This window comes from Cervus elaphus, chromosome 13, assembly GCF_910594005.1.
Source record: "Cervus elaphus chromosome 13, mCerEla1.1, whole genome shotgun sequence".
NCBI classification, from domain to species: domain Eukaryota; kingdom Metazoa; phylum Chordata; class Mammalia; order Artiodactyla; family Cervidae; genus Cervus; species Cervus elaphus.
In genome coordinates, this window is record NC_057827.1 from 56403535 (window position 1) to 56416002 (window position 12468).

The 12468-nt window shown below is 39.4% G+C and overlaps 1 protein-coding gene across 1 annotated transcript; it reads left to right on the forward strand.

Moving 5' to 3' along the window:
* Positions 1-8659: 8659 nt before the first annotated feature.
* On the forward strand, positions 8660-12143 carry LOC122706737 (FACT complex subunit SPT16-like). The gene is given in 2 exon segments (XM_043922164.1): positions 8660-10322; positions 10324-12143. Coding segments are annotated over 2 exon segments (3144 nt in total). The 5' UTR covers positions 8660-8726; the 3' UTR covers positions 11872-12143.
* The last annotated feature ends 325 nt before the right edge of the window (positions 12144-12468 follow it).

A 12468-nucleotide genomic window follows, 5' to 3' on the forward strand; every position in this document is an offset into this window, starting at 1 on the left:
ATCTATGCTAAAGTCTTCGACTGTGTGAATCACAATAAACTGGAAAATTCTTAAGAGATGAGAATACCAGACCACTTTACCTGCCTCCTGAAAAACTTGCATGCACATCAAGAAGCAACAGTTAGAACTGGACATGGTACTGACTGGTTCCAAATTGGGAAAGGAGTACATCAAGGCTGTATTTTGTCACCCTGCCTATTTAACTTATATGCAGGTTAGCTCATCATGTGAAAATCCTGGCTGGTTAAATCATAAGCTGCAATCAAGATTGCCAGAAGAAATATCAACAACTCAGATATGCAGATGATACCACCCTAATGGCAGAAAGCAAAGAGGAACTAAAGAGCCTTTTGATGAAGATTAAAGAGGAAAATGAAAAGGTTGGCTTAAAACTCAATATTCAAAAGATGAAGATCATGCCATCTGGTTCATCACTTCATGGTAAATAGATGCGGGGAAAGTGGAAGCAGTGGCAGATTTTATTTTCTTGGGCTCCAAAATCACTATGGATAGCAACTGTAGCCATGAAATTAAAAGACACTTGCTCCTTGGAAGAAAAGTTATGACAAACCTAGACAGTATATTAGAAAGCAGAGACATTACTTTGCCAACAAAGGTCCATCTAGTCAAGGCTATGGTTTTTCCAGTAGTCATGTATGGATGCGAGAGTTGAACTATAAAGAAAGTTGAGCACTGAAGAATTGATGCTTTTGAACTGTGTTGTTGGAGAAGACTCTTGAGTCTCTTGGACTGCAAGGAGATCCAACTATCCATCCTAAAGGAGATCAGTCCTGAGTGTTCATTGGAAGGATTGATGTTGAAGATGAAACTCCAATACTTTGGCCACCTGATGTGAAGAACCAACTCATTTGAAAAGATCCTGATGCTGGAAAAGATTGAAGGCAGGAGGAAAAGGGGACAAGAGGATGAGATGGTTGGATGGCATCACCGACTCAATGCACATGGGTTTGGGTAGACTCTGGCAGTTGGTGATGGACAGGGAGGCCTGGCATCTACAGTCCATGGGGTTGCAAAGAGTCGGACACGACTGAGCAACTGAACTGAATGGAACTCAACCGCGGCTCTACTCTTCCTCTTCAGTATGACAATTTTGACTCTTATGACTCAGGTAGGAAAATAAACAAGATAAGTGTATTGTTAACTACTTCTCATTATAGGAATTAAGGCAGAGAAAATGGGAGACAGGGACCAGCAATTATTACCCCACGAATTCCAAGCCAGTGCAAGTCCAGGCATGGACAGACTTGAAGAAAGAATAAAAAGTACTCATAGTAGATCCATTTTGTTGCTACAAATTTAAGAGACTGAGCAAAAGAACTATAACCCAAGAGAGACTGATACGAAACAATAACTAAACATATAAATTATGCGGACATTTTCTGATGTGGAGAAATGGCAAGGGAGACAGAGCAAAGACTACCACATGCGAAGAATTACCGCCTTTTCAAAACTATAGACAATGTTGCTTAGCAGTTTATTTTGCCTGCACTATTATCAGGACCTACTCAGACATTGAAACACTGATGTTATTTCATTCTTCCATTATCCATCCATCTTTCTTCCTAAACTTTATAACAGTAAAAATTCACATCACTAAATTATAAGAATTTTGAGTAAATATCTATGTTTTTGTCCTTTTTTATCTCCCCAAACTCCAAGAATAGTATTTTGACAGTAAAATACATTTAATAAATGCATTTTGAAATTAAATCTATTAAAATTTAGATATCTTTCATGGGGGAAAATATTTTCCTGAAAAGATTCTGGAAAGAATTAAAGAGGAAATGGAAAAGTTTATTTAATCAAACTCATCAAAATGGCATACAGTGATGAAGTGAAAAATATTAATTTATCTGAAAAGAGCAAGGTGAAGAAAACATTTTACTACTTAGGCAAATGTCACTGTGAAATAGAAAATGAATCAGAGAATGCAAAATTCAATTCAAATAGATACAAAAGAAATGGAGCTTTAAAAATGCAAAGTCACAGTGGAAACCAGATGACTTTTTGTAAAACTTTAAAGCTCTAACCCTTGGCATAAACTCAAAGAGGAGCCTGACTTTTGAGAGAGGATTTCTCTTGACATCTATGCCATTTTATTTTCACATCCTTTAGAGCCACCTGTTGGATGAGGTACCTGCCTGCTCTAAGGTGATTTACTACAATCAAGAGTTTGCATGTGTTTTCTAGCTGCCTAACTTGAGCATCCTCTTTTCAAAATGGTTTTGCAAAGCAAGAGTGAGAGAGAAGGCTCCTGGATAAAAGTGTACTGCTTTAGTCCCCCCATGACTGTTATTAAAGTTAAGATGAAAGTTTGGTTTTTCTGCACCCAAGTCCTCAACAATGATTGCTTTCCCACTTTCTTTTTTTTTTTAAACAAGGTTTAAGATCAGAATTCTTTTTTGGAAGATGACATAAACACTGAAAATTACACTTGTTGAAGTACTTTTGCTTAAATTTTCAAACACTCATTATCTTCAAAATATTTTCCAAATAGATTTTGGATAAAAGATTTTTGAAGTTAATAGATGTGAAAATATAACCAAGAAATAAGAAAAACTTATATTACTTCTCCATAAATTTATCAAATTACTTTCTTTTCAAAATTCACATTATATTTCTAAAACATTACTTCCATTTGCATGAGTCATTAGCTTTCTTTTTTTTTTTTTTTCATTTTTTTATTAGTTGGAGGCTAATTACTTCACAACATTTCAGTGGGTTTTGTCATACATTGATATGAATCAGCCATAGATTTACACGTATTCCCCATCCCGATCCCCCCTCCCACCTCCCTCTCCACCCGATTCCTCTGGGTCTTCCCAGTGTACCAGGCCCGAGCACTTGTCTCATGCATCCCACCTGGGATGGTGATCTGTTTCACCATAGATAGTATACATGCTGTTCTTTTGAAACATCCCACCCTCACCTTCTCCCACAGAGTTCAAAAGTCTGTTCTGTATTTCTGTGTCTCTTTTTCTGTTTTGCATATAGGGTTATCATTACCATCTTTCTAAATTCCATATATATGTGTTAGTATGCTGTAATGTTCTTTATCTTTCTGGCTTACTTCACTCTGTATAAGGGGCTCCAGTTTCATCCATCTCATTAGGACTGGTTCAAATGAATTCTTTTTGACGGCTGAGTAATATTCCATGGTGTATATGTACCACAGCTTCCTTATCCATTCGTCTGCTGATGGGCATCTAGGTTGCTTCCATGTCCTGGCTATTATAAACAGTGCTGCGATGAACATTGGGGTGCACGTGTCTCTTTCAGATCTGGTTTCCTCAGTGTGTATGCCCAGAAGTGGGATTGCTGGGTCATATGGCAGTTCTATTTCCAGTTTTTAAAGAAATCTCCACACTCTTCTCCATAGCGGCTGTACTAGTTTGCATTCCCACCAACAGTATAAGAGGGTTCCCTTTTCTCCACACCCTCTCCAGCATTTATTGCTTGTAGACTTCTGGATAGCAGCCATCCTGACTGGTGTGTAATGGTACCTCATTGTGGTTTTGATTTGCATTTCTCTAATAATGAGTGATGTTGAGCATCTTTTCATGTGTTTGTTAGCCATCTGTATGTCTTCTTTGGAGAAATGTCTGTTTAGTTCTTTGGCCCATTTTTTGATTGGGTCATTTATTTTTCTGGAATTGAGCTGCAAGAGTTGCTTGTATATTTTTGAGATTAATCCTTTGTCTGTTTCTTCATTTGCTATTATTTTCTCCCAATCTGACGGCTGTCTTTTCACCTTACTTATAGTTTCCTTTGTAGTGCAAAAGCTTTTAAGTTTCATTAGATCCCATTTGTTTAGTTTTGCTTTTATTTCCAATATTCTGGGAGGTGGGTCATAGAGGATCTTGCTGTGATTTATGTCGGAGAGTGTTTTGCCTATGTTCTCCTCTAGGAGTTTTATAGTTTCTGGTCTTACATTTAGATCTTTAATCCATTTTGAGTTTATTTTTGTGTATGGTGTTAGAAAGTGTTCTAGTTTCATTCTTTTACAAGTGGTTGACCAGTTTTCCCAGCACCACTTGTTAAAGAGGTTGTCTTTTTTCCATTGTATATCCTTGCCTCTTTTGTCAAAGATAAGGTGTCCATAGGTTCGTGGATTTATCTCTGGGCTTTCTATTCTGTTCCATTGATCTATATTTCTGTCTTTGTGCCAGTACCACACTGTCTTGATGACTGTGGCTTTGTAGTAGAGTCTGAAGTCAGGCAGGTTGATTCCTCCAGGTCCATTCTTCTTTCTCAAGATTACTTTGGCTATTCGAGGTTTTTTGTATTTCCATACAAATTGTGAAATTCTTTGGTCTAGTTCTGTGAAAAATACCGTTGGTAGCTTGATAGGGATTGCATTGAATCTATAGATTGCTTTGGGTAGAATAGCCATTTTGACAATATTGATTCTTCCAATCCATGAACACGGTATGTTTCTCCATCTGTTTGTGTCCTCTTTGATTTCTTTCATCAGTGTTTTATAGTTTTCTATGTATAGGTCTTTTGTTTCTTTAGGTAGATATACTCCTAAGTATTTTATTCTTTTTGTTGCAATGGTGAATGGTATTGTTTCCTTAATTTCTCTTTCTGTTTTTTCATTGTTAGTATATAGGAATGCAAGGGATTTCTGTGTGTTAATTTTATATCCTGCAACTTTACTATATTCATTGATTAGTTCTAGTAATTTTCTGGTAGAGTCTTTAGGGTTTTCTATGTAGAGGATCATGTCATCTGCAAACAGTGAGAGTTTCACTTCTTCTTTTCCTATCTGGATTCCTTTTACTTCTTTTTCTGCTCTGATTGCTGTGGCCAAAACTTCCAACACTATGTTGAATAGTAGTGGTGAGAGTGGGCATCCTTGTCTTGTTCCTGATTTCAGGGGAAATGCTTTCAATTTTTCACCATTGAGGGTGATACTTGCTGTGGGTTTGTCATATATAGCTTTTATTATGTTGAGGTATGTTCCTTCTATTCCTGCTTTTTGGAGAGTTTTAATCATAAATGAGTGTTGAATTTTGTCAAAGGCTTTCTCTGCATCTATTGAGATAATCATATGGTTTTTATTTTTCAATTTGTTAATGTGGTGTATTACATTGATTGATTTGCGGATATTAAAGAATCCTTGCATTCCTGGGATAAAGCCCACTTGGTCGTGGTGTATGATTTTTTTAATATGTTGTTGGATTCTGTTTGCTAGAATTTTGTTAAGGATTTTTGCATCTATGTTCATCAGTGATATTGGCCTGTAGTTTTCTTTTTTTGTGGCATCTTTGTCTGGTTTTGGAATTAGGGTGATGGTGGCCTCATAGAATGAGTTTGGAAGTTTACCTTCTTCTGCAATTTTCTGGAAGAGTTTGAGTAAGGTAGGTGTTAGCTCTTCTCTAAATTTTTGGTAGAATTCAGCTGTGAAGCCATCTGGTCCTGGGCTTTTGTTTGCTGGAAGATTTTTGATTACAGTTTCGATTTCCTTGCTTGTGATGGGTCTGTTAAGATCTTCTATTTCTTCCTGGTTCAGTTTTGGAAAGTTATACTTTTCTAAGAATTTGTCCATTTCATCCAAGTTGTCCATTTTATTGGCATAGAGCTGCTGGTAGTAGTCTCTTATGATCCTTTGTATTTCACTGTTGTCTGTTGTGATCTCTCCATTTTCATTTCTAATTTTGTTAATTTGGTTCTTCTCTCTTTGTTTCTTAATGAGTCTTGCTAATGGTTTGTCAATTTTGTTTATTTTTTCAAAAAACCAGCTTTTAGCTTTGTTGATTTTTGCTATGGTCTCTTTAGTTTCTATTGCATTTATTTCTGCCTTAATTTTTAAGATTTCTTTCCTTCTGCTAACCCTGGGGTTCTTCATTTCTTCCTTCTCTAATTGCTTTAGGTATAGAGTTAGGTTATTTATTTGGCTTTTTTCTTGTTTCTTGATGTAAGCCTGTAATGCTATGAACCTTCCCCTTAGCACTGCTTTTACAGTGTCCCATAGGTTTTGGGTTCTTGTGTTTTCATTTTCATTCATTTCTATACATATTTTGATTTCTTTTTTGATTTCTTCTATGATTTGTTGGTTATTCAGAAGCGTGTTATTTAGCCTCCAGGTGTTTGAATTTTTAACAATTTTTTTCCTGTAACTGAGATCTAATCTTACTGCACTGTGGTCAGAAAAGATGACTGGAATGATTTCAATTTTTTTGAATTTTCCAAGACTAGATTTATGGACCAGGATGTGATCTATTCTGGAGAAGGTTCCGTGTGCACTTGAGAAAAAGGTGAAGTTGATTGTTTTGGGGTGAAATGTCCTATAGATATCAATTAGGTCTAGCTGGTCCATTGTGTCATTTAAAGTTTGTGTTTCCTTGTTAATTTTCTGTTTAGTTGATCTATCCATAGTTGTGAGTGGGGTATTAAAGTCTCCCACTATTATTGTGTTACTATTAATTTCCTCTTTCATACTCGTTAGTGTTTGCCGTACATATTGTGGTGCTCCTATGGTGGGTGCATATATATTTATAATTGTTATATCTTCTTCTTGGATTGATCCTTTGATCATTATGTAGTGTCCTTCTTTGTCTCTTTTCACAGCTTTTATTTGAAAGTCTATTTTATCTGATATGAGTATTGCAACTCCTGCTTTCTTTTGGTCTCCATTTGCGTGAAATATTTTTTTCCAGCCCTTCACTTTTAGTCTGTATGTGTCTCTTGTTTTGAGGTGGGTCTCTTGTAGACAGCATATATGGGGGTCTTGTTTTTGTATCCATTCAGCCAATCTTTGTCTTTTGGTTGGGGCATTCAACCCATTTACATTTAAGGTAATTATTGATAGGTGTGGTCCCGTTGCCATTTACTTTGTTGTTTTGGGTTCACGTTTATACAACCTTTCTGCATTTCCTGTCTAGAGAAGATCCTTCAGCATTTGTTGAAGAGCTGGTTTGGTGGTGCTGAATTCTCTCAGCTTTTGCTTATCTGTAAAGCTTTTGAGTTCTCCTTCATATCTGAATGAGATCCTTGCTGGATACAGTAATCTAGGTTGTAGGTTATTCTCTTTCATTACTTTCAGGACGTCCTGCCATTCCCTTCTGGCCTGGAGGGTTTCTATTGATAGATCAGCTGTTATCCTTATGGGAATCCCTTTGTGTGTTATTTGTTGTTTCTCCCTTGCTGCTTTTAATATTTGTTCTTTGTGTTTGATCTTTGTTAGTTTGATTAATATGTGTCTTGGGGTGTTTCGCCTTGGGTTTATCCTGTTTGGGACTCTCTGGGTTTCTTGGACTTGGGTGGCTATTTCCTTCCCCATTTTAGGGAAGTTTTCAGCTATTATCTCCTCGAGTATTTTCTCATGGCCTTTCTTTTTGTCTTCTTCTTCTGGGACTCCTATGATTCAAATGTTGGGGCGTTTCACATTGTCCCAGAGGTCCCTGAGGTTGTCCTCATTTCTTTTGATCCTTTTTTCTTTTTTCCTCTCTGCTTCATTTATTTCCACCATTTTATCTTCTACCTCACTTATCCTATCTTCTGCCTCCGTTATTCTACTCTTGGTTCCCTCCAAAGTGTTTTTGATCTCATTCATTGCATTGTTCATTTTTAATTGACTCTTTTTTATTTCTTCTAGGTCTTTATTAAACAATTCTTGTATCTTTTCAATCTTTGTCTCCAGGCTATTTATCTGTAACTCCATTTTGTTTTCAAGATTTTGGATCATTTTTATTATCATTATTCTAAATTCTTTTTCAGGTAGATTCCCTATCTCCTCCTCTTTTGTTTGACTTGGTGGGCATTTTTCATGTTCCTTTACCTGTTGGGTATTTCTTTGCCTTTTCATCTTGTTTAGATTGCTGTGTCTGGAGTGGACTTTCTGTATTCTGGAGGTCTGTGGTTCCTTTTTATTGTGGAGGATTTACCCAGTGGGTGGGGTTAGACGATTGGCTTGTCAAGGTTTCCCGGTTAGGGAAGCTTGCGTCAGTGTACTGGTGCGTGGAACTTGATTTCTTCTCTTTGGAGAGCAATGGAGTGCCCAGTAATGAGTTTTGAGATGGGTCTATGTGTTAGGTGTGACCTGGGCAGCCTGTATGTTGACATTCGGGGCTATGTTCCTGTGTTGCTGGAGAATTTGCGTGGTATGTCTTGCTCTAAAACTTATTGGCTCTTGGGTGGTGGTTGGTTTCAGTGTAGGTATGGAGGCTTTTGGACGGTCACTTATTACTTAAAGTTCCATGTAGTCAGGAGTTTTCTGGTGTTCTCACGTTTTGGGCTTAAGTTTCCTGCCTCTGGATTTCAGTTTTATTCTTCCTGTAGTCTCAGGACTTCTCCAACTATACAGCACTGATAATAAAACTTCTAGGTTAATGGCGAAAAGATTCTCCCCCGTTAGGGACACCCAGAGAGGTTCACAGAGTTACATGAACAGGAGAAAAGGGAGGAGGGAGATAGAGATGAGCAGGAGGAGAAAAAGGGGGACTCAAGAGGAGAGAGACAGATCTACGCAGCTGTCTGTTCCCAGAGTGTTCTCCGTATCTCAGACACCTACAAGGATTCACAGAATTGGATTGGGAAGAGAAGGGGAAAGGAGGAAATAGAGGTGTTCTGAGGTAGAAAACAGAGAGTCAAGATTGGGAGAGAATAATCTTCGGTTTAAAGATAGGGCTTCTCGGAGAGGGGTGGCGGAGCCGGGACCTCGCGTGATTCTCGGAACCCGACGAGAAGCGGCGTCTGTGGCTATGGCTGTAACTCTCGACAAAGACGCTTATTATCGACGAGTGAAGAGACTGTACAGCAATTGGAGGAAAGGAGAAGATGAGTATGCCAATGTTGATGCCATTGTTGTATCAGTGGGTGTTGATGAAGAAATTGTTTATGCCAAATCAACTGCCTTACAGACATGGCTCTTTGGTTATGAACTAACTGATACTATCATGGTATTCTGTGATGACAAAATCATCTTTATGGCCAGCAAGAAAAAAGTGGAGTTCTTGAAACAGATTGCCAACACTAAGGGCAATGAGAATGCTAAAGGAGCCCCTGCCATCACACTACTCGTACGAGAAAAGAATGAAAGTAACAAGGGCAGCTTTGACAAAATGATTGAAGCCATTAAAGAAAGCAAGAATGGCAAGAAGATCGGAGTGTTCAGCAAAGACAAATTTCCAGGAGAGTTCATGAAGAGCTGGAATGACTGCCTCAACAAAGAGGGCTTTGACAAAATAGACATCAGTGCAGTTGTGGCCTATACCATTGCTGTAAAGGAGGATGGAGAGCTCAATCTAATGAAAAAAGCAGCTAGCATCACCTCTGAGGTCTTCAACAAATTCTTCAAGGAAAGAGTCATGGAAATAGTTGATGCAGATGAGAAAGTTCGACACAGCAAACTGGCTGAGTCTGTGGAAAAGGCCATAGAAGAGAAAAAATACCTAGCTGGGGCAGACCCTTCTACTGTGGAAATGTGTTACCCTCCTATCATTCAGAGTGGTGGCAACTATAACCTCAAGTTCAGTGTAGTGAGTGACAAGAATCATATGCATTTTGGGGCCATTACCTGTGCCATGGGTATTCGCTTCAAATCTTACTGCTCAAACCTTGTTTGCACTTTGATGGTTGATCCTTCGCAGGAGGTTCAAGAAAATTACAACTTTTTGCTTCAGCTGCAAGAGGAGCTGCTAAAGGAACTAAGACATGGTGTGAAGATATGTGATGTATATAATGCTGTCATGGATGTGGTTAAAAAGCAGAAGCCAGAGCTGCTGAACAAAATTACCAAAAACCTAGGGTTTGGAATGGGCATTGAATTCCGTGAAGGTTCTTTAGTAATTAATAGTAAAAATCAGTACAAACTAAAGAAAGGGATGGTTTTCAGCATCAATTTGGGATTCTCAGATTTGACTAACAAGGAAGGGAAGAAACCAGAAGAGAAAACCTATGCCCTGTTCATTGGAGACACAGTGCTTGTGGATGAGGATGGCCCAGCTACCGTTCTCACTTCTGTGAAGAAGAAAGTGAAGAACGTAGGGATTTTTCTAAAGAATGAGGATGAGGAAGAAGAGGAAGAGGAGAAAGATGAAGCTGAGGACCTGTTGGGAAGAGGTTCCAGAGCAGCTTTACTTACGGAAAGAACACGAAATGAGATGACTGCAGAAGAGAAGCGAAGAGCCCATCAAAAAGAACTGGCAGCTCAACTCAATGAGGAAGCAAAGAGGCGATTAACTGAACAAAAAGGGGAACAGCAGATTCAGAAAGCTCGTAAATCTAATGTGTCCTATAAAAACCCATCTTTGATGCCTAAGGAACCACACATTCGGGAAATGAAGATCTATATTGATAAAAAAATACGAGACTGTAATAATGCCTGTGTTTGGCATTGCGACACCTTTTCACATTGCCACAATCAAGAATATAAGTATGTCTGTGGAAGGAGATTATACTTACTTGCAAATCAACTTCTATTGCCCAGGCAGTGCTCTGGGCAGGAATGAGGGCAACATCTTTCCCAACCCAGAAGCCACTTTTGTCAAGGAAATTACATACCGAGCTTCAAATATGAAGGCACCTGGAGAACAGACAGTTCCAGCCTTGAACCTTCAGAATGCTTTCCGAATTATAAAAGAAGTGCAGAAGCGTTATAAGACTCGAGAAGCTGAAGAGAAAGAGAAGGAGGGCATTGTGAAACAAGATTCACTGGTGATCAATCTAAACCGGAGTAATCCCAAACTGAAAGATCTGTACATTCACCCAAACATTGCCCAAAAGAGGATGCAAGGCTCACTGGAGGCCCATGTCAATGGTTTTCGCTTCACGTCTGTCCGAGGAGACAAAGTGGATATTTTGTACAATAACATTAAGCATGCTTTGTTCCAGCCATGTGATGGGGAAATGATTATTGTCTTGCACTTTCACCTCAAGAATACCATCATGTTTGGGAAGAAGCGGCACACAGATGTGCAGTTCTACACAGAAGTCGGGGAGATCACCACAGACTTGGGGAAACATCAGCATATGCATGACCGAGATGACCTCTATGCTGAGCAGATGGAAAGAGAAATGAGGCACAAACTGAAAACAGCCTTTAAAAATTTCATTGAAAAAGTAGAGGCTCTAACAAAGGAGGAACTGGAATTTGAAGTGCCTTTTAGGGACTTGGGATTTAATGGTGCTCCCTATAGGAGTACCTGCCTCCTTCAGCCTACTAGTAGTGCGCTGGTAAATGCTACAGAATGGCCACCTTTTGTGGTGACGTTGGATGAAGTGGAGCTGATTCACTTTGAGTGAGTCCAGTTTCACCTGAAGAACTTTGACATGGTGATCGTCTACAAGGACTACAGCAAGAAAGTGACAATGATCAATGCGATTCCTGTTGCCTCTCTTGACCCCATCAAGGAATGGTTAAATTCCTGTGACCTAAAATACACAGAAGGAGTACAGTCCCTCAACTGGACTAAAATTATGAAGACCATTGTTGATGACCCTGAGGGCTTCTTTGAACAAGGTGGCTGGTCTTTCCTGGAACCTGAGGGTGAGGGGAGTGATGCTGAGGAAGGGGATTCCGAGTCTGAAATCGAAGATGAGACTTTTAATCCTTCAGAGGAAGACTATGAAGAAGAGGAGGAGGACAGTGATGAAGATTATTCATCAGAAGCTGAAGAATCAGATTATTCCAAGGAATCATTGGGCAGTGAAGAAGAGAGTGGAAAGGATTGGGACGAACTGGAGGAAGAAGCCCGAAAAGCCGACCGTGAAAGCCGCTATGAGGAAGAAGAAGAACAGAGTCGAAGTATGAGCCGGAAGAGGAAGGCATCTGTGCACAGTTCAGGCCGAGGCTCTAACCGAGGTTCCAGACACAGCTCTGCGCCTCCCAAGAAAAAGAGGAAGTAATTTCAGAACTTTGGCCCTCAGCTCCATTCTTCCTACAGCCAATCCCTGAAAATTTTACATGACATAGAAACTGTATTTTTCCTTTTTTTTTTTTTCTTTTGAAGTTTTGCCATTTGTGTATGGGTTTAGGGGGCCATTTGTGTGGACCAAGCTACTCGGGGAATTCCAGGCCCACCAGGACACGTGCCAATGGCCCCATCCAGATGGCAAGGGAGGAGGTGTTCTTGAAGATGGGCAGAGGCTTCCGCTGTTAATAAATACCGTTTCATTCCTCTCTCTTCCTGTCACCTTCTGCCAGGACATTGTTGGCTTCTGACATCTTATTCTTTGATGTCTCAAAGCTGTATTTCCAAGACATTGGTACACAGTGATCTTTGCCTGCCTGTACCATGGCTCTTGACCAGCAGATTCAGTCCTCCATCCTACCCTCCTGCCATGACCTTCCTCACATCTCTTTAAGATACATCTTTGCAGTACTCAAGAAAAGGTTCTTGGAATTTGCTAATGGTGTAAGTGATACAACGTGAGATAGGCTGATCGGGCTGGTATCTCCGTCTGAGTTTTCCTGCTTTCTTGCCTCGGGTAGATTCTGAGGTA